Source organism: Athene noctua, chromosome 4 (genome assembly GCF_965140245.1).
Source record: "Athene noctua chromosome 4, bAthNoc1.hap1.1, whole genome shotgun sequence".
Classification (NCBI taxonomy): Eukaryota; Metazoa; Chordata; class Aves; order Strigiformes; family Strigidae; genus Athene; species Athene noctua.
Genome location: NC_134040.1, coordinates 78,562,028 through 78,585,839, shown reverse-complemented (window position 1 = coordinate 78,585,839; position 23,812 = coordinate 78,562,028). Strand labels below are relative to the sequence as shown.

Sequence of the window (23,812 nt, the reverse complement as noted above, 5' to 3'; positions counted from 1 at the left end):
TAAATATTACTGTGTGATTAATTTTATTTTTAGGGTAAAATGTACAAAAGCATTGAAAAGTAATTGCCTGAAGCAAAAAGCAAAATTTAGGCTCTTTATGGGTCACACGAAGGCAACCACTGTGTTAAGGAAAGTTGCTTTCAGATACCTGTTGTTTCAGTGCAGAATGTAACAAAACTGACATTTTGAAGATGACAGAATATAAAGTGACTTGAAGAGAGGTGGAAAAGGAAAGAAAAACTATTCCTAACATGTTTTGCATTTGTTTCTTTTACCCTTAGGTACCAAAAGACCACCGAATATTTAAATATATCCCTGACTCTCCAGAAATGTCTTTCATGTAAGTAACAAGTCCACTAATCTGTTATATTTAATTCATCTGCTCTCCTTGTAACTTGAGAAAAACCCTGGACATATTAGCAATTACCAGCACAGGGGACCACTGTTGGCTCAAAAGATCATTGTACTTGATTCTTCCAGTCAAGGCAAAACCAATGTCTTCTGTAACCACAGATTAAATACTTCATGAAATGAGCACACCAATTTTTGCATTGTGGAGCACAGGTCAATCCTCCCCACAAACACAACTGAAATCTGCCAGTCTCTAACTCGATTAAAAATTATCTATTTTTCCTCTAAGGATTATTGAATCTGTGGACATTAATACATGAATTAAGACGTTTGTAAGCACGACCAGGCAAACAGTCTTATCTGTTCTGCTGAGGTCCTCAATCTATTACCCTGGATTCACTCAAAGTTACAAAGTGGTAACATCTACTACACCTTAGACATCTAGAATTAGGAACACATCGGTCATATTCTCCTAAGCCTCAAGAGGCAGAAAAAAACTTCTTGAATACACTTTGAGTGAATGCAAGCTGAGAAAAATGTAAATTTTAGTGAGTTTTTGTTTTGGTGACATATTTACCTCTCAGGACCAGTACTTCAGGAGATATGACTTCTCTGCTCAGAATTCGATTGACAGTGCTAATGACTTGGTTTTGATGTTTAATATAATGGTATTATTGAATTTCTGGGAGTAAAAACTGTAATTATTCTGTTCTGTAATGAACACAGCTGTGATGGTTGCTCACCTGAACTAAAAGTAAAATACCAGCTTTTATCAAAAAGTGGTCTTGATTCATAATGCACCTATCTGGAGACAGCAGCAAGTAGTAATTCTGCTTTTCAAAAGTGTAATGGCATCTTCTACGACAGTCTGGCAGCACCATGAGGGCAACGTAAGCAAGTAAGACATAAGGGTAGCTGCAACTTTATCTTTTTATTTTTATGGTGGTTCAAAGGGGCATAGGAAAGTCAGACAGAATAGACTTCTGAGGTTTGGGAGCTCTCATTCTCTACCTCAAATATGTCATTACTGACACATGCAGAGATAGCATGTGCCTATCTCTGTGTGAAGACCTAGCATTCTATTTGCCATTTCCACACAAAGAAATCAATTAATCTTAAGAAAGTTACTTCAAGAGAGGATGAATATATCCAGCTGCAGCTATTTTAGTTTGCTTCAACTTCTCTCATTTAAGTTTTTGTATTTATCTTTCCTGACTTTCCTTAATGCAAACCAGTTGAATTTTTCTCTCCTGGGAATAGGTTATTATGCTTTTGTTTGTTTACAAAAAGCCTACCAGATACATTAACTGTCAGAATCAGAAGAAAACCATTAACTGTGCATAAAACAGTGGTCCAAGATCGCAATCAATTCTTGCACAGCATCTGCTGACTGGTGTGCTCTCTCTCTGCTGACAGACCCTATTCATGCTGGATTGAACTGGGTTCTCTGATTGAGACCATGACCCCCACCTGCCACTTGACATTAGAGAGCTCCGCCTGGTTCACTAATGGATAGATCACATCAATAAATCTGATTCCTTGCACTGAGTTGAGGAAGCAGATGGAAAGAGAAGATTAATCTCTGCCGACTGACATTATAGGGAAGATGTAAAAGATAACAGAAATTACTGACTAGGTCTCATATGAACTCTGGTTCACTGATGCATGAGATCAGCTTTCCCAGTAGGCTCCAGAAGGAATTGGATTTTTGTTTCTCCATGAGCACTTTATGTCTGTCTTCATCTTCTGTTAACATCCTTCTGAGATGAAACCTTGTAGCTGGTGGTGTTTGCCCTTAGCACAGGCTTATGATTGACTTTCACAGAACCATATGGCTGCATGTAACATAAATCCAAGCCAGCACAGAAACTACATTATGCTGCGAATTTGTCTCAGTTTATTTTCTGTGCAGAATTGAAATAAAAATTTGTTTAGGAAGAGATAAAAGTGAATTTCCGCTTCCTCAGAGCCAATATTAATACTACCATAATCCCGGAAAAAGCTCCAAGATCACATCAGATCAAACGATGATCAAAGTTTGAGGGAAAGGAAGAAAGAGAAGAGAGCTATTATCCATATGCAAAAAAAGAAGAAACATCTGTGGGAACTGGAGATAAGCCTCTTCTAACAGCTTATTCAAATGTTTCAGAAAAACACTTTACATATGGTAACGCTTGAGTTTGGTTGGGTTTACACAGAGGATCCGCTTTCTTTACAAACTGAAGACTGAAAGCCAAGAAAGAAAAAAAGAACTACTAGGGCTGCAAGTGCCTTCCTTAACTGCTTGTGTGTTAACCCTGGCAGGTTACTGCTCCACTGCTGGCTGCTGCTGGAGAAAGACTGAAGAAGTCATGCATGGCAATCTGCAGCTGAAGCTTTGAAGAGCAATTCAGACATGACAGTATCCCCATCTAAAAGACATGAGGACATGGTGACTTGAAGGTCTGGCTAGTAACAAAAGCCTCAAACTTCCTCTCTTTACGTGTGCAAGAGTAAACCTCTTCCTCTGCAACGCACCTACCTTCTTGCAGGTATAAGAAAGAGTATAGTGCTACAGCATGTAGAAGTCACCTGTAAACATCCTATTATTTGTTCCTCCAAATGCAGATTCGGGCTGCTAGCTTGCTCCCCTGGAGAAGGAGCAATTCACTTCTGTGACAAGTAAACGTATATCTAAGATCAGAAGAAGCAGTGTAATCAGATGGCTCTGCCAAGCCTGCTCTTTCATGCTCCTCTCTGCTATGCTGCACCCTGTGAAGATTAGCAAGGGAAACAAACAACGCTAAGCCACACTTTACAGAAGTGAGCAGGAGAGTCTGAAGCAAAGGATGAGACTCATGGTGCTGGGTGGGCAAGCAAAGAAACCTGACACAATTTTAGTTACTCATACTCTTCACTGCAGGATTGTCCCAGTACCTATTTTCCATTGGGGAGTGAAACTAGGCTTACATATTACTGAAAATAATATCAAGTGGCTCTGCTCTCCTTACAGGCTTCTTGTGGGTCTCTCAGAGGACCAGTATCTACACAGACTTCCATCTAGGTTACAGTAAGTGACTTGGCTCTTGATATTGTTGGTGATACTCACTTCTGAAGGGGGCAGGAGTTGGAATGAACCTGAGAGCCCCTTAGTGCACTTTCTGATATTGAGAGTGTTCATGCTATTCCATTCCTCTCCAAAGGAAGTAAGAGTAGAGGAAAGCATTTTAATTTTGTAGTGAGGACTAGAAATGCTCATGTGAGCAGTAAGAATTTATATTACAATTCCTTATCTTGTTCTCTGCCCTTCTGGAATCATATCCCTACCAAGATAGATAGAGAAGAGAGAAGGTTGTCTCTGAGGCAAGGTATTCTAATCTTGGCCAGTTCCTGTCTTGAATACTGAGTAAGTTAAGCTTTCCAGGGAGAAAAACAAAGAAGAAAGGTAGGGTAAAAGTACTCCTCCAATCTCTTTTATTATCCTTGCTGTCTTCATAAAGCTGAAAGAGAACAACTGCTCTAAATGCCTCAAAAGGCACATGGAGACAGCTTCAAAAAGCAAATGCGGCTTAAGAGAGACAAGAGTTGCATTATTTACCCAAAGGTTATTTCAGAAGTTTGAACAAAGGTTGAAATTTCATCTGCAGCTGAATGACCTGGCTGAGCTACTGGACATTTTTAAAAGGAGATAAAACCAGGGGGAAGTTAAAGAAATGAACTATTATTATGCCAGTGACTGATAGGATCTGATTCTGCCTCAAGCTGCAAGCAGGCTGAAGCTTCAGTCATAATGGATCTGTGAACCTTAGCTCACTTACTGATATCCTTAGCTGTGGTTCTCTTGCAATTCAGAGTCCATGCTAACCTGCGATGAACTCTGTGCTGCCACTGCTATGCTACCAGCAGTCACTCAAACAGCCAGATTCACGTCACTACAGGGACAGCACTGTCATAACCTCTGAGTTACATCCACTACCTCCAACTTGGCAACTATGCATGTACATGTGATGCAACCACCACTCCTGTTTTCCAGTCCTTATTGTTCCTTGGTGAAAATTTGTATGTTACACTTGCATGCTCCCTCATATGCAACATGCCAAGATTTGCAGACTTGAGAGACCACATTCAAGGATCCAACAAGGCAGAGAATTACACCTTGTGCCCAGAAGAGGGCGACGCTTTATCTTTCATGGTACTCATTTCCACATAAAGCTGGACTTCTCTTTGTGCAACCAACATTATCAGTGATGCTGGATGTTGGCACTATAATCATCCAGGTCTTTGCTTTGCCATGATGTTTGGTATTGTTTTCTCACCTGTTTGAATGTGACAAAGAATCTCTAGAATCTGTAAAAATTCCTTTCTGGTTCAATTCAAGCTGCACTTATTGGGATGGCAGGCTTGACTTCAGCCACACAACCTGAGAGAGAGGTTAGCTTTTCACTTGATAAATTTTGAGTGCTTAACTTTATGGTGTTGATGGCATTTTTTTACTAAAGTGTTTTTTGTTTAACTTGCAATTTTTTAAAGCAAGTTTGAAGAAACTTCAGAGATAGTCCATCACAGATGCAAAATCTTTGGTTTGATTATTTCTGGCTTCTGTCACTAGTAAAGCATATGCCAGCAGCCATGGTTTCTCATCATCTTGAGTCAATCCTGTAGGTGATGAGGTGCATGCTATTCAAAAGGATTTCACAAGTAATCACAAGCGGTAAAGGACAAGGAATAATCCTGCTTTTCATACTAGATATTCAGTGTCTAGTCCTCTAGAATTTTTTTTAAGTCCTACCTTGCCTATCCAACCACTCTCAGTTTCTCCTTCTGGACTACTCCACCTACTCATTTGCACACCCACTCCTATTCCTTTTGCACCCAGTCATTTCCAGCTTTCTCAACTCTGTATTCCTGGATTCTTCCATTTTCAAATTTAATTCACTATGCCCTTATAACAACCTGACTTTTTTTAAGACACTCTCCTGAACTTTTCTTCAACAGATGACAAGCCTCCTTGCAAAAAATTCTTACTTAGATACAGGAGAAAGTTTTCAAACCCCAACCTTTCAAAAATATGAAATTTTCAGAAAATGAGGAGATTGTATAGAAATAGAAAATGCTGGGAAGCTTTAATTATAACAAATCTAAATATGGTCATTCACTGATAGTGCATCTTAGTCTTTCTAGATTTTGACATCTAGGTAACTTGAAGAGAGGACAATCAGGTTAGGTTAAAAAACCTAGATTATTTACTTCAAACTAAGCTGATTTGTCAATATGAGAGAGAACAATAGTGGTATCAAGAAAAGCCAACAATGCATACTATTCAAATACTTTGAGATTCCCAGCTGTTTTATGATAATTAATGCACTATGCACAAATCTCTCGAAGCTATAAACAAATATTCTTTAGGTCTAGGCCTATGAATCATCAGAATTTCAATGCAAAATGTCTATTTCTATTATCATTATTAACACTAAAATTGTCAATTCATTAGATTAATATTCTCTCCATAAGCCATACAAACTAAGAAATAGTATATCATAACGTACACATGCATGACATGGAAACAAAGAAACAAATATATAATGATTCTAGCTGTGACACAGTATGTTAGTGAGGTTGATAAACTGAATCTTCATGCTGATAGCATGTTGTAGTCTCAAATCTATTATGCTTTGGAACTGATGTGTTATCATCTCTGGACAACTTTCACACCAGGAGATGATCTCTGCAAGCATAATTTTTAAAATGAAGGGATTACAAAACCAAGATAAATTTCATTGTATTGTTACCTGAATTAGTATCAACTAACAGGAATCTCATATAACATAGTCCCTTTGTCAAAATACTTGCATTTGGTGGTCCCATTACAAACATGTAAACCATAAACAAGGAATGGTTCTATTAACTCTACTTCAGCAATTATGTATCTGAATCAGTATTGCATAGTAATTGTTCTACAGGGAACAATAATATTTGGTTTTGTTCATTTTTAATACAGTATGCTTATATTTTTACTTTAAAGATAATGTATTAGGGTCTTCTGGTAAATATCCTCAGTATTTTTGAGTTTGCTGATAATGATTAACTAAGTGAATTTAACATACTGTTCTCTTCCTGCTGTTGAATTATAATTTGTGGATAAGTGAAAGTTTAAGAGTTTTTGGAACACGAAGCAGATCAATGTACAGTGTCAATATATTTTACAGATTAATTAGTTATTAACAAGCAGATGCAGATCTCATTTAATCAAATAGCACCTTATCCCTTTTGTAATGTTAAGAGTTACAATTAGCAAAACAAAATTTGGACATAAAGCTCTGATTTTTACCATAGTACAAACAAAAAATAAAAGGTAAATTTATGATTAATAATTGTTTACTGAAATTTAAGCATACTGTGCTGATTAACAGGCTATAACTCACTGGAAATGGTGCTGCCTTGTCATGGTTTTTTAGTGTGTGGATCAGAAACCAAGTATACTGATTTGGCCTAAGAATGCCAAAACATAGTTCAAATGTAAGACAGATATTAGTGACAAGGTTAAGTAGATATGGAACAGTTCTACAATATAAAGTTTATTTAAAGGAATTGAAATATTAATTTATATGGAATTCTCTATTTCCAGTTAAATATTTATCAGCAGTTCTGAATTCAAACTAGCTGGTAAAAAATATTCCAGATTAGATATATAATTCTTCTTAACTTCTTTGATTGGTCGTTCCTTATGCTATATTAATATGTCATAATATTTCTAAAACAAACATTTGCTAAGTAGTAAACATATTACAAACTAAGGATCAGATCTGGCAAATGTGTAATCATGCAAATAGTTTGCAACAGCTTGCAGAATCAGGCCATAGAGAATTAATACAACCTCAACTGCACTATTTTCTTAAGTGAAAGCAAACAAAATTTGGATGTCAAAGTTTAGCATTTGTTTTTACCATGTCAGTATGACAAACTATTTAAAGTCTAAGTTTAGAAAAATTGGATATAAAGATAAGGAAGTCTGTTCCAGATGTTTTTGACTATTGTAACCAATTTTTTTTTTATAAAATCATATTTTGTCTTCTGTGTCAACAATTAGCATCATGCAAACACTGAGAGTCACATACCCATAACTGCTATCGTGATATGTTGGAGAAAACACATCCATCTCTATAAGGCTGTCATGACCATTTGCAAGGACTGCTTGATTTCCTAATTCTCTATACACAAAGATACAAAAAGATGAAATTAGAGTGGCAATTTCAAATTAAAGGATGGCAAGATCCCACAAAAAGAATAACTAATTCTGTTGCATAACTTTATTTTTCCTCAAATGTGCAAAACCGCAAGTGCATTTTGAATGTGGGGTTTATCTGCCTTCCATGCTATCCTCTGGACTACGTGCTGGATTGTAGCTTGAAGACACGGTGTTACAAGGCTGCCATTAGGTGGTCACTACCCTTTGGTCATCCCTTATTTATGTGCAAGTCCTTGAATAAAATTCTTGGCTGCTGCCCGTGGCAAGACAGGCTTAAAGGCCGAACCATGCATAGTGGGGGATGTTGTGTACTTGATGAGGCTGGACCAGAAATGAAGTAATAGAAGTGAACAAAGACTATTAAAAGACAGTCTATTGCTGGCTACCTGGCATAGCCGGTCAGCCAGAAAATATACAGAGGGCTGACTACCACAGTGAGTGGAGATCTCATGTTCTGCAAATGACACTGCACAGCAGCAGGGGAGGGAAACGAAGGACCACAGACTCTGGCTCTGTCAGGGAATGGAGAGAAAATGAAAGGAGAGAAACAAAGCTAGGCACTATTAGTTTACTTAGAACTGCACATTTCTTTTGTCTGATCTAAACCATGAAAAGATTAGTTTTGGAAAAGAAAATTTGGGTCCATGCTTACTTCAATGGCTGCGTATCTTTGTAGAGGGGAATGATAAACTCCACGAATACTGTGCAAATACTACTGAATTCTGGACTATCAGTGCTTGCCCAAGAGACAGGGGAGGAAACACAGAGAGTTGTCAAATTCCAAGTATTCATGGTGACAGCAAGGGATTTTTGAGCAGGAAGGATGCCAGAGAGATCAAGCAAAAATCTAAAGGAAGACATTATTGACACCAAGGGAAGCTTATAAGCATATGGGCCCACTGTGCTAGGATTCAGGCACAGATGCTTGGTGAGCACCCAACTGCATGAGAATGTCAAAAGAAAACAGAACTTTTTTTATTCAAGTTTAGTCTTTGAAAACAATACTGGCTGTTTGACTTAATGAATGTGTCTAACGTGTGTATATACTGACCCCGTAATTATGGCATGTCAATCTTTAAAAATGCATTCATGCTCTCAGCAATCTAAGTCGAGTCCTGTTTCCTCAACTTGCAGACCAGCAATGTGGCTTGCCCACAGTGATACACAGGGTCTTCAGAAGAGCAGAACTTGAACTTCATCCCCAGTTTCTGCCTTTATTTTGTACCATGCCTTCTCAATATAAGTAACATGTCTAATCAAGTCCATGTGTGAAAACCTGGAAGATTTACAGAATGGAACAATTTTGAATTTGATTAAACCAGGCACTGTTTTAGCGGGTGGAATGCATAAAATAGCTGCTTTGCGCAGACTTTAACATCCAGCAACATTGTGCTTTTGCAGACAATCAATCAGCCTCTACACAAATTGATTTAAGACTTCCCTGGAAACTATCAACACCCTTTCCACACGTTAATCAATACTGAAGGTGCTAGCTTCATTGGCAGTCCACCCCAATAAAGACATATGGGTGCATTCATCACACTTTAGGAGTTTCTAAAATCTTCACATTCTAAAATGAAGTTTGGATCAAGTTTGCAGAATGGTTTTGAAGTAACACATTCTAGGAATTGTTTTGTCTGTATCACTTCTGAGGTATTCTAGTACTTTAATAAAATCCTTCAAAATACAGAAATATTTTCCAGACATCAAGTAATTCTTCAACCAGCTCCATCTTTCTTCTCAGTAAAATGAGTAGATAAGTAACTGAATACCGTAATGTTCCTACCCAATCTATTTTTAAGTTGGGGTAAAAGAAAACTAAGCAGTATCAGTATAGACTACAAAAACCACGTAAGTTTCTTGGTTAGTTGCTACAAAAAACTCACAGTCCATCATACAAAATACAGTCTTCATTCAAAAAATTAGGTATTTTATACAGCAAATCAAGTAAGAAAAAACAAAGCTCTTGTTTGATTCACTGGCATGTTAGCACAGATTCTGAATAAAGTTATATGATAGTCTCAGAGATTTATTCCTTGACCAGAATACGTAAACTTCTCCTTGATGTCAACTTTATTTTAGACATTCAATGCCTAAAATTAATGAAATTTTGCCTGAGAAATGCAGTAAGAGATGCTACCAGCCTACTTTTACCAATAAATTTATGAATTCTAACATACTTTTCCTCTGCACATCTCTAACATACGTAACTGATTGTGCATTAGAAAAATTCTGCAGATGCAAATATCTAACAGAGGAAGCATTTAAAGAAGTGATTTACTAAGCATTTTTAAATATCAGTAATTTAGAGCCTAGTAGAATGCAAAGTCATGAGAATGCAACTAATGATCCTGGAGCTCAATAAGTCATTACTAAAACTAACAGGTGAATAAAAACTTAAAGATCAACGATAATAAAACCCCTACTAATATTTAATTACTTAATAATGAATTATAGTATTCAGACACCTGACATGTAGTTATGCTTTTGCATGATTGGCACTGTCTAACCAGTAATTCAAAGAATAAAATAACATTTATTCAATATAGTCCTGCTTTTTTATTTCTTCAAAAGTTCATATTGTTCTATGGTGCTGGCTTCTCCAGCAGATCTATTGCCTCTACAGCTGAACCTAACTTGCAGCAGACTGGGGAAGAGTCAAATAGTAAAGATCGTTAAATGTCCAAGGAAAAGGTCTTGCAGTCTGCAGGAAATCTGCAGCAAGTATTTTCTTAATGTCTTGCTTTTTAAAAAATGTTGATTTTACTGAGCCCCAGTAGAGGGAAGCCAATTTCTGCCACTGCTCAGTCACCTCATTGTCATCTAAAGATGGCATCAAAGATGAAGGAAGCACTCACGTAATCCAAGTTACAGCTTTAGGCCCTCATAAAATTTTAAGCAAAGAGTCTTTTTATATTTAAAAAACCATAAACTGGAATTTCTGTTGGACGTTATTGATCTGCCACCTCACAGTTCATCCATTTAACCAGTAACAGCAATGCTTTATACAAAAGTATTAATTCTACACAGAGCCAAATTGCAGAATATTCTATTAAATATACAACTGAATCCAGTATTATGAAATATGTATTTTGAAGTCACTTCCATCATTACTGCAAAATGATAGGGACTAAAACCTCCCTCAGGCTTTGCAAATACATCCCTCTCACTTACATGCACATACACAAAAACAGCCTATTCACTATCCAGCTATACATGACAGCAAGTTGTATGTCACTTTTATGCCACCCATCACCAATATGAGCCTACAGAGATAGAAAGATAGCTATGTATATATGCTGACATTCACATTCTGTACCTCTAAATGGCCGTCATCTAAGTCAGATAAAAAGAAAAAGAGAGGGGGAGAAAAAAAAGCTGACTATGAGCATAAGCTAAAATATTGCCAGAGAGGAAATAAACTTTCTTTCAGGCTGAGAAAAGGATGAAGGAAGAGACCTATCACAAAGTTGTTAATATAGTTGAAACTGAGCCTAAGAATCACACGCAGTAGGGAATCTCAACCGAAAAGGGAAAAAATCAATGACAAATAAGATGGCTTCTTCACCTCCAGAGTTCCAACCAAGTGAGACTATTAGAGAAACTACAGTAGGCCTCTATCAATTTTTATATGAAATTTTCACATTTCAGCTCATTCACAAGCGTTCAAAACTTGAACACTCAAATACCCATAGCTTTTCATCAGGTACATGTAACAGACAAAAAAACTCAGCAAAAAATATTTACTCCAGGTTGGAAGTGGTGTTCTCATTCAAGTCCTATGTCCTTTTATTTATAACATAATAAAAACATATATGGCAATAGGAACAAAGATCAAAGACTGTACCCATCTACTCAAGATTAACCAGTGTCTGGAAAACATCAAACATCTTATGCCCACAACAGTCTTATTTGTTCTATAAGAAAATTCCTTCTTAATGTGCTAAATTGTCTGAGTATGATGATGAAATTCCTTCAATGGAATCCTATTCCACAATGTCTGCATCTCATAAGCAATACAGGAGGGTCCAAGAAAACTAAGATAAGGAATGGCCATTCCCAACAGCCTGACGGAAGAGTTGCCTGAAACATCTATGGAAACAAAACTATCTAATAGAGAATTTGAAGATCATGTATGTTTTAAATTAGTCAAAATCAGCTGGACTATCTTTACTTTGCTATGAAACATAATGTAAAGGGATTCAAAGAATGAACTGAAGGGATTTCATAAATATTTTCAAGAATTACTGTCAGCTTCTGTACAGTTATAAATGCTCAGCTTGATGACTAAATTGGAATATTATGGCTTTCGTTAATAAAAAATTAGTTCTGATTGAGTGTTACCTGAGTATTAATTAATCACTGTAGGTAAATTCAGCTCTGTGCCAGTAAGTCCTATAAATTTTTTTTATAGATCATTCTGCATCATACATCATTCTGCATCTAAAGAAGCTAGTGTCACCCTTTACATTAGCTGCTTCTTTCCTAGAGCCACTTATCAATTCTTAAAGACAAAAAAAGAACGAGGACAAATTCATCATGATACCAGAACTAAGGAAATTCTTTTGTCTCACCAAATCCTGGCAACTTTAATAAACATCTAGCCTCACATGGGTATTTCTTTAAAGGGATCAAGTACAAGAGCTAAAAAGTTACTCAGAGTTCCTTGACATTCAATCTGTATGGCAGTACATATTTGACACAACATACCTGGCAAGCAAGGCAAGAAATTTTTTCTAAAAGTCAACAGTTATCGATTATGAACAGGAAGGAAAATACTCATCTGGAAAATACTCTCCGAGTCCAATCACTCTGCAATAGGCATTGTAAGGGAAATGAGTGTCGTGAATTTTAGAGAGAGGATAGTTGTAGCACTGAAAAGTTTTCACTTTTGTTTGCTGAAGGAGGGGAAGTATTAGCTGCTGGTCATCTCTCGTCAAGTTGAATGTTTTATTTAAAAGTGCCACAGTCTGTAGTAGTACCTAAGTAATTATTACCTGCTTTCCAGTGGCGCATTACTGCCAAGGACCCAGCTGTCCTGCAGCTGGACTGACTCAGGTGTGGTTTGCAGCTCGGCGGGCAAAGCAGCCGGCGGGGCCGGACTCTGATTCCTCCTATTTGTCAGTGAGTTTCTGTTAAGTGAGGTGATGGATGGGTGATGCTGTGCTGAATGTTGCTTGTGAGAAGGTGGCAAAGGCTGCAGGGTCGACTGGCCTTGGTTATTTGGAGGTTGTTCTAAGAAGAAAGAAAATTAAAGTTCGTTATACACCATCTTAGCATTTGCTACAACCAAAGCAGAATGAGAAATTCAACATAATCCTACCATCTAATATATTTGCATATTATTCTATTAGCAGACATTCAGTGACATTCTCTAAGAGCAAGTTTACCCTTGATACACAAAGTTCTAATTAATATACAACAGATGGTAAAATTGCTTTTGGTTTTAATTTGTTTCTTTTTTTTTTTTTTTTTTAATCTGGTTTTATTAACACCTACAGAAAATAGCATCTGACAGATCCCCTAATGTGCTTTTAGATTTCAGCTTTTTTTAACAAACCAACCCTGAAATTAAATGGGTAATTTCAGTAGAACACAAAGGTTTTCGAAATGCATATAATCCCTGTAATTATTTAATGGAATTTTTAAAGCTTATTTAACTGCAATAAATTATTACAAGCTAGTTGCTAAACAGCAGTAGACTACTCTAGTTTAGCGCATTTCAAATAAGGCAGATCTGCACTATGATCTGCTAATAGATGCTAAGTATTCTTTAGCAGAAGGTCACTCTGTGAAACAGATGTTGCTTCATGGATATTTAACAGACTGAATCACATCTGATTACAACGTCAGAAGACTCATATACTTAATGACCGTCACATCCATTAGAACACACACAGAACAGATTTTCTAATTTCACACTACGCAATATAACTACAGTTTGGAGTAAGTCACAGGTGATCTGAGAGTCAGGCCATCAAAACAAAAGGAAATATTTTTTGACTTAACCAAAGCACACAACACCCATAAAGCTTAAAAGCAAAACCTCAAAACAGCAAAACCCACAATCAAATACCTCCATCAATTAGTTTTAACAATCTTTTCTGTAAAATCAGAGGTAAATAAGTCACAAATATAAGACAAACTTTGCCATACAATACAATGAACACAAAATTAAAAAACCCTCATGACACTTCACTTATTGTGATTTAGCAATGACTGATGACATTTATAAATGTAACACTTAACAATACGTAATTCAAATTGCAATCTATTTCCTAAAATAACGTAGTAGAACATACCTAATAATACAAGTTCAAGTCTTAAGCAGAGCCAAAGATACAGGGCCTGCACTTCGCTCACTATGTAAATTCTTTCACATACTTTTAAAATTAGTTGTTTGATCTTCATGAGCAATTCCCTGTTTGAAACTGGTTATTACTGCAAATTGTTACAAACCCAATAAAATAATACCTCGGTGCAGAGTACACAGGAAAAGTATTTCTGTTGAAACAGATGTTTCCAATAACTTACAGGTGACTACTATAAAAATAACAGTGAGCAATTTCTCATGTGATGAACATAAGAAAATCTGAGAATGTTAAGGAATAGGCGTGCTAAGCTTAAGCAGAAAAATCTAGCCTTTGGAATAGTTTCCTTTCTGAGAAGCCCATTCTCCTTTCCAGTTATCTTGTGTGGTCAACATCACTTTTGTCACAAACAACAGCAAATCTGAACCTGTCATTAAAATAATGACAGCATTTACATTGCCAATAAGGTTTTCAACACCAAATCCCTAATACGTTAATGAAAAATTGCGTTCCAGGAAGGATACAACTGATCAGCTTGGTCTTTACAAACACTGACACAAAGGGTGACACCGCATGTGGTTACAATCACTATCAAGGGCTTCAAGCCACATTTCAACACACCAGCTAAAGGAAAGTAGACAGACTAACACTAGCAAAGACTTTTTTCCCCGCCTACTTAAAACTTTATCTGATTTAGATTACAAGCTATTTATTAGCGAGTGCAGAATTAACTGTGGCCCTGTATTTTATAATGTATATATATGTATAAAAATATATACATGCACACATACCTGTGTAAATATTTATACATATGCATAAATGCATTACACATGTATAAATGATTAACACTACAGAAAAAATTGAAATTAATATTTAATAATTTTCATTAATTTATTTTTAATCAGATAAATTACCAAAATTGCCTTAAGGACCTGACTTGTTGTCTTTGTTACTCCCTTTTTTGACTATCCCACCTGCCTAACCTTGTTGAGCAGTGCTGCCATGATCAGTGCAACACCATCCTCCTCTGCAGCTCCTACTGGCTGAAACGGTATTCTGACATCCCTCTGCATTTATTTCTCATTTAAAATCTCAGCTGAAAATCAATCTTTTAATCTACTGTTTTTAGTACTAAAGATCTTGCACCATCCTCTGCTAAAGACAAAGCAGAGGATAAAACAGCGTTGCTCTCTTGCCCGAAGGAGGGTGTGACTAAGGGGACTATGCCAGGCCTGCAGGTGTGTCTCAGGTAGACATCAGACCTTCCCCCACACTCTACCAGTGAGGAAGATGGATAGTAAAGGCTCTGTAAAGGATATTTATGCACTCCTCAAATAAATGCATAGACCTAGTAAGCGCACCGGTAACATGATGGAGGGATGAAACTGAATTCCTCAGCCCACAGGCCAGCTACTCAGGCCACTGTTTTGGATTTAGATTATTCCCCCCGAAATTTACTACGAACCTACAAAGCCCTCTTGCTATATAATGTATAAACATCACTAACACTGAAACTACAGAGTAACATAAAATTAATTAAGAGTTTTGGGATGAGCTTGTAACCATAAGGCACAGGCTAGAAGGGCGCTAGGAGAGCAGAGTAAGTACAACTTCTCAAAGACCGCACATCCTTGAAGCCCACTGGCTCTCCCCATAGAATACTGCCAGGTGACATTTTTTAGTGTCCAAGGGTGACTTCAAGTGGCAGGAAATCTACAGTCTCCACAGAATCAGAAATTCCTGAAAAATCTGGAATGATTTATTCCTCTTCTAATTATGCAAGAGCTACAGGTAGAATTGAGCCCAACAAGATTAATTTTCCATACATCAATAGAGCAAAAATCTATATTCCTCTAAATTTCCTCAGTCCTATACTGTCATTCTGAATAAGAGATCACCGACAGCTGCTCTTTTGATCTTTTCTTCAACCTGCCAGATTTCCTGAATCCACAGTTCTTCTGATCGCCATGCAATTTCTAACAGAAACTTCAATCTTGCACCCTGATTTATGAGGAAGATATCACAACAATCATGTTTGGAGCGCTGTTCTTAAGACAGAGCCAGATTTCCTTTTTTTACTCATCTTTTAAAGAGTTAATTGCCGAAGAACAGCTTTCAGCATTACTGTGACTTTCACACAAAGCTATCAGTAGGACCTAAGTCTCTCAACATACCTGTGACACTATGAAAATATTCTCATTGCACATGAAGGAAAATGGAGTCACATATGTTAAGTGATTCACACAGGTCTCCTGAGAAATCAGCATCACAGCCAGAAAAGTACTGTTTTTTTGGTTTTCATAATTAAGGAATTGATAAAGACAATGGGAGTTCCATGACACAGATTTGTACTTCATGATCCCTGCAACACTTGAGACTACTCCTGGTGAAAATACTCCTGCATGTACCACGATGGCCAGTATTGAGAGTCTGTAACTCTTCCCTCCTCTCTATCAATCAGCTTATTGGAAAATGGGAGTCCTAGAGGAAAACAGTTCTTCCCTTGGTGAAAAGATCAGCGGTCCTGGGACTTGGCCAGGGCCCTCACAACAAACCATGCACCGGAAATTTATTTCTAGGAGACTACCACGAAGAAGAAAGAGCATTCAAATCTGATGCAGTGCAACTGTGTTGAAATACGTAAAAACTATTGCAGAAAGCTACAGTTGCTTTGCTTTAAATTGGATTTTAAATGCTATCCTAATTGCTTTAATCTAAATGAGAATGTCTGGTTCACACTAAAAATAAGCAGGTACGAGTACAGGTGGACTTACGTTTAAAAATAGTAAATTTTAATCAAAACTTTGTTTGGTCTAGACCCTAATGATTGTAGAGCAATCCCATTCATTTTAAAGAGAAGACTGCTGTTGCAAGAAGCAAATGTAAATTGGCACAGCAACTAGCCTGTGCATTCAAGTTGTTCAGGTGCAACAGAAAAAGTCCCACATTTTTGAGGCATTTGCTGCATAAGTCAGCATCAGGTAATTATGCATGCGAACATATGTACAGAACTTGGAAAAGTCACAAGAAATCGGGTAGAAAGCTGTCTTACTACAGTTACATGAATTTTTCAAAACATATTTAAATTGTTATTTACCCGAGGGAGCACAGTGAAGCAAAGCAGTGATTTCAATTGTAGAGGTAAATCATATGCACCCTGTAGCCTTTCACAAAATCTTTTTCTTTTTCAAAAAGTAATTTACATTTAATTAATTTTATCATTTAGTTGTTACAGATTTTGAACAGCATATGAAACAATACAGAGAAATGAATACATGAAAGAAAAAACTAAGGAGAGACATTTATGAGAACTACTGCCATTTGGGGGAAAGGGGTTAATTCAGAAGGAGGAAAGCAGGCCAAGTACCCATGAAAAAAAAGTAATTTGTTGCACATTGTGTGTGATAGCCTTTCTACAACAGACAGATCACTGAGACCTGTCAGCTAACTACTCATCCAGGAAAAAAAGGTGATTTTCATTTGATAAGGATTAGGCTTTTTAATAGTGTATAATTAACATTAACTTTAAGTTTCCATGACAAACACAAAAGCGAAGACTTCCATTATGATATAAACATTGCAAATGTGAATATAATGTAATTCAATATCTATGTCTGTGACAGTCTTAACTCTTTCTAGTCAGGTTGCTTCTTTTTTCCTCTCTTTTAAAGAGAGTCTCTGCCATGGTAAAGCAAATATCCAGAATATATACCAGAATTAAGAAGCTGGAATAGACTGACTGGTTTAGAGAACTGGTAACAAAAAAGATAACCTTTCATTTCCAAGTCACCGGTCCCTGGTTACTTGCAGTCAAAAGTAATTTCCATAAGAACTAGTTTGATTTCCTCAGTAAAACACTTTGATGGACTTGAAATTTCACCTAAGTGACATATAGACGTATTTCCAAAAGTATGGTAAGCAAAAGTGGGATTTACCATGGAAATCCCTGCAAATTCAAGAGACTGGGTATTAAGGCTTAATTATTCCTAGAGCTCCCAAAGGAGCTCTTTTTTTTTAAGTCCTTGCTTATGGAGGGGTAAGACAGACTACCTGTACCACTATGGCCAGGGCTTCAGTGATTCTTCAGGCAAGCAAAACCATTCACTCCGGAATTCTCTGGTCTGGAAGCACCTTTCATGAGAAGCTGTTTTTAATTAATGAAAACAAAAAGAATGTTATAGGTTTAGAGAAAAATTGTGTATTTAAGTGTTCATTTGTAATTAGGCAGATCTGCCTTTTGAATGAACCACTGTTTCAGTGTACCTTTTCTGCCACAGCGTGCAAGACTCAAAACTTCCTTTCTGATCATTTACGACAAACTATAGTGGTGATCCAAGATAACTTGCTGTTGGTGCTTCTTTTGTGGTTAAGCCCAAGTATTTGTTTAATCTTATCCATATCCAGTTAGGTCTGCCCTGCCAACTGTTTAAAGGATCCAAACCACACAGTCAAACCAAGAACTGAGGTGACACAGCACCTACAACCACAAGAGAGCCCCTTCACTCTGATTTGTTGTCAGCCTGCACTATCCTTTTCTGCTTGCTTCAGAGTTAATGGACATACAGATGGAAACAGAATTAACCCACAGCCACTGCTGCTGACTCCCTCCTGAAGCACTGTGCTTCTGTGCTAGCTCCGTGCTGACAAGAATGTGGAGAAGTGACAAGGACACTTTGATCAAGATATACATCTTGTGTGTGTGTGTATGTGTGTACTATTATAGTATAAAATAGGAAAAAGTCATACAAGCAGCTTGATCAAAGTGGGCCAGTGTTTGTCTCCTCATCAGTACGCTGCCTGTAGGGTCTGACAACCTGTCAAGCTACCTGGGAGTGAGAAACCACCACTGAATTTAACTGCAGGATATGCTCTGTAAGATTGCATCACTTTGCTTATGCATCCTGAGTTTGGAAGAAATGATAAAGAAAATCTGAACTTTGTTATTCACATTACACATTTTTAAAATCTCAACATTATTTTACTTTTTAAAGGTAAATAAACACTTCTGCTGTGAAAGGGAAGAAAGACTTATTTGATTCTAGAGGAACTCAAAATGGTCTCATGGTGCACACGTGGTAGAAGACCTACCAGATGACGAGAGAAGTAGCTGGAGCTCCCTGGAGGACAGTAGGATAGTCCATAACATGTAACACTGGTATTTTAAACCACAAAGTACATGTTGAGAATTTCCTACACCCTATAAGGAAGCTGCTCTTTACCAGTTTAACATACACTGGAAGACAAAGGAATGAGTCATGCACAAAAAATGCAATCTTTAGGAATTGAAGAAAAAATATTTTTACCAATGTCTTTCAGATGTGCCATCTACAGGAGTGTTACTTCAGGTCAAAGGCACACCTGTAATTTTGTCTCTCCATTCTGCACCCATTTTGCAAAGTATTTCCCCCCAACAACTTCCTACTGATAATATCTGTGCATGCTCAGCTCCGTTTCACAATTCAGTTCTCCATAATGTTTTAGAAAACTTACTGCAGCAAACAGAAACCATCAGTTACTAACAATCTTTTCACAGAAACTTTGTAAAGTGTATTAACTGAACTTTAAACATACTTGAAAGACAGAATTTTTTGTCCCCGGTATTTTTAGGATAAACAAGCCCTATATGTACACCCTATATGATATGTGACCCTGTGAAGATAGATAAAATAACTTTCTATTTTATGGCATTTACTTTGAAAATCTGATTAAGATAGATGTCTCTAGTTTGTAATTCTTCAATGTCATGTTGTCATAGTTCCCATCAGCAAGATGCTTTAAAGGCTTTCGATTAATATTGCATGCCAGAACTGAAATTACATCCTTTGTCGTTTAGTTCTTAATGGTGCAAGTGATATCTATCAAGTAGTGTTTTATGAAGCATGTGTGATTTTTATTACAGGCTGTTTTCACAAATCTTCTTCAGGTTTCAGAAAGACCGTTCATGGTTCACAACAAATATGCCCTGCATTTAAAGTCATGCCATTCTCAAATGCAAAATAAAATTTGGAGTTTTTCAGTGAGGTTTATTAATAAAACAAAACCTCCTCCTCAATTTAAATATGTATATAATAATCTTAATTAGCAATGCAAAAAAAATTACCGTAAGCCCCTCAAGTCTGCATAAGAACTACACAGTAAAAAACCAACACAAATGTAAATCATGTATTCTTTTCATAAGTAACAGGTTGTTTGCCAAATGTTATAAGTGCCTTAATTTTTAAAATGTAGGTGACATATAGGTAAGTCAAAAGATAAAACATTCCCCCATAATCCAAGTACAATAGAGATTTTCAAGAAGATGCATGTAGTTAAAACTTCTTCAGTTTACTGGAAACCCGATAGTTGGGGTAGTTGAGAAGGAAACTTAGGTTTGGTTATTTTTGGTCAACTTGCCGTTTAAACAAAAATGTGCAAAGTCAATAAAAATTAGGTCTTAGAGGACACATGAACAGAACACATTTTTCAAATATTTTTTTGTCCAAAGACATAAAGAGCTTTCGCTTGATACCTAACATAGTAAGGCAAATACACTGTGGGAAGAAATACTGCCCATTGAGAAGAAAGCAGGCATTTCTTCCACAGATGGTGGTGAAAGGAAAAAATCAGAGGATTTACTTCTGAAAGGTTTATTAAATGTTGTTTCCACTCTCTGTTGTTCACTGTGGGAACTGAACCAGCTTACTTTTAAAACATTTTTTCCATTAGCTGGAATCGATTCTCAAAGCATTCCAACATATCCACCTCCAGCCTGCAACCACTTCATTAACCCCTTCAATACGTATGTAACATGCGGTCAATATTATGGCAGGCAAAATCTATTTCATTTAAATACCATACACATGCCTTCTTGCCCATAGTACCATATAAGAGACTAGCTAACGGAAAGTAGTTACAAAAGCGTATGGGGGGAAAGAGCGCAGGTTGGGAGAACAAATTCACCTGGATCAAGGAAAACCGATGATGATGCTGTCATCCACAAGGCAGACATTTTAAGTAACAAAGTAAACCGAAACTTTGAAGGTTTTCCATGAGTTGAGGATGGTTTAATCACATTATGAAAGCTGAAACAGAGATAAATATTTCAGCTTCAGTGAAAAAAGCTATAGCGGAACTAGTTCAGCAAACAACCTTCCTAATAGTGGTCTCTTTATCCCCAGAGGGATTTAAGAAGAAAGATGAAAAAAGAAAAGTACAGAAACACTGCTAAAGTAAATTGAAATTTAATCTGCTGGGGTAACATACTTATGATCTTGCTTTACAAGAAAAATAAAGAAAAAAACAACATAAAAAGCATGATGGCAACTGTGCACACAGAATGAACTAGAAACAACACTGTACTTACAATCCTGCTGTCTATGTGAACAGCATCTCCTTCCACCTCAGGCTAACCCACACAGTAGTTAGCAGGCATACTAACAGACATTATTTCTATTTTCTTTTTAGGACCTGAGGTCTGTGAAACCAAACAAAACCCTCCAAGGGTAAAACGTCGTCGAATGACTTCCAACAGTTTACCCGGAGATCAAACTGGGAAAAGATCACATGGTAAGAAATGACAAAAGCTTGCTCACTTGATACACAAAAGCAATGTTCAGCTTGCATTATGCAGCAAATCAAAACGTAATAATGCAAACGTCAGTGGTGTGCTCCTGTCTTGGCTTCCCTGCAGTAGGATTCTGATGTTTTTTGGAACTGTGGGCTCAGTTTTTTTCCCTGGGGGATAGCAGTCTCCCAGAGAAATACTCCCTGTGGCTGAGGATCACCAAATCCACAGGCTTCACTTAAAGTCACACTTGTTGCTATACAGAATAGACTTTTCTGCATCTTCATCAATCAGATCATCATCTTCCTTGTTGAAGAAATTGAGAATTGAGGAAGTTATGCATTTATTGCTAGCTTCAGATAATGTTCTTTCCTGATAACTCATGGAAATCAGTGGAGAAATAAGTTTTGACTTCACAAATTGAAGGCTAGCTTTTTAACCATTCAGGTTTTCATTGAAAGAAAACAAAAAATGAAACAAAAATGGAGAAGTCTGGCTGGAAGACTTTGTAGGGCAAGAAAAAACTCAGCTTTCTAAGCAGATGACAGTGGACTGAAATCAATCTGAAAAATCTTTGAGTACATAGCCAAAACCTGTCTGTAAAACACAGGTAAAATGATAAGGAGTATCCCCTTTCCTGCTTTTCTTATACTGTACTTTATGTTTATACCAAATACAGATAGCCATTTAATTTCAACAGCAAAAACTGTGATTTATTAAAAAAATATTACAAAAAAAGAAGGACCATGCTTTAGCTGTAAGCTAAGTTCTATAATCCTGATTCAGGCAAAATGACAGTGTGTTAATATATGTACTCATTTCATACCACATGTTTAACTAGAGTGCAGTATGGATTGTGCAGTCTGATGCATGACTTCTTAATAGATTTCCTAGCATTTTCAAGAGTTAGATAATTTTGGTTGCCATCCAAAATCATTAATCCAAAGTGAGCTATGACTGTATGTTTTTCTTTGTCTTCTACTTTTATTTCTTAACACTTCCAAGAAAAATTATTTGCCAAAGCTATTTATTTTAGAAGCACAGTTACTACCGTACAGGTTAAAAAACCCTGAACTTTCAAAACCCTTAACCTGAAAAAATACACTCGTCATGATTATGTAATGCTTTTAGCTGACACAACTAGTGCTGCAAAAAACTGCCTTTCTTCCCAATAAATAAAATAGCATCTAAAGGCTCTTTTAATACTTACTAAACCTGACTTCTGACATACGGTTGACATTCGTGAAGAAGGAGCAAGTCACTAGATTTCCTTAATTCCAAGAGACAGGGGGAAAATTCTACAACTAATTAAGACAACTGAATTTTTGTCAAGGACTTGTTAAGGTTAATGGTGCCTCTTGAACATTTTGTAAATTTACAAATACAAAAGCAGTCTGAAAGGCCCCCTAATTAGTTCATTGTAAGTGATAAAATTCTTGACCGATTTCTGCATGCTCAGCCTTGGCTGGGAACACAAGGCCACACTAATAAAATCTGTGAAAGATAAGCCAGGAATGGGAAAACACAATATAAAACTTCTAAGCACAAATAGGTGAGTTTGGTTCATCAGATTTGAGAGAACTCAGATAAGAGGGATTCATGTTTTGCTTTGGAGGAAATGAAAAAAGAACAGGGGCAGTGAGATGAAAAGAAAACCATGGGGGAAAGAAGTGGTAGAACTGTACAGAAAAGAGGTTGAATGAGTAATACACAGAGATGCAAAAGTGAACAGCTAAGAGAAAAGTTCTAAGAGAAATGGGAAAGCATATACAATTTTATTAGAAAATCATAATAACCAAACTTTGATGAAAAACACAGAAGTGAGATGTGTACTCTACAGCCTTGACTTTTAAAAAAGGAGTTTAGTCCTGGCTTTTAGAGTTAAAGCTAAAAATTCTTATAGACTGCAGCTCAGATCTTAGAGCAAGAGAGAAATAAAGCAGTAGGTCACCAGATGAAGTTTTGTCTCCAGATCAATTAATTAATCTAGCTGTTATCAAGTATAAAGAATATGCAGATCATGAAAGAATGGATAAGAATAGGGATTCAAGCTTCTGAAATAGGTTTTAAATACTTTTTTCTTTGAACTGTGTCAGGGAAGAGAAAGGCATGAGGGGGAGGCCTCCACAAGAGCAAACTGAAGAACTATTGTTCTCTAATGACTTTAAATAAGTGTTTTAGTCTTAAACGTGAATTAGAATTTTGCTCTTTTTCCTTATGTTAAAAAAAAAAGAAAACCCACAAACCCCCTCTTGATTTAGTAAGATATTACTCTATTCTAATGACAATCAAGACTAGTTAGGTATCAATCAAAAAGAACAACTCAACTGCAAAAGATTTCTTAAAAGATGTTCTAAGTTTCCGCTACAGCTGTTCCCCTTT

General features: G+C 36.7%; 1 protein-coding gene across 13 annotated transcripts in view; it reads right to left on the bottom strand.

Annotated features, from left to right (window-relative positions):
- TENM3 (teneurin transmembrane protein 3) overlaps window positions 1-23,812 on the bottom strand; it is a 419,436-nt gene that overhangs the window by 126,355 nt on the left and 269,269 nt on the right. For 11 of the 13 annotated variants that reach the window (XM_074905788.1, XM_074905789.1, XM_074905790.1 and 8 more), the window contains one exon: window positions 12,574-12,811. The exons of 1 other annotated variant lie outside the window; for it this stretch is intronic. In XM_074905788.1, coding sequence (XP_074761889.1) covers window positions 12,574-12,811 — 238 coding nt within the window. Of the gene's footprint in view, window positions 1-7,445; window positions 7,539-12,573; window positions 12,812-23,812 lie in introns of all 13 variants that reach the window. One more of the 13 variants, XM_074905787.1, reaches the window with a different exon arrangement.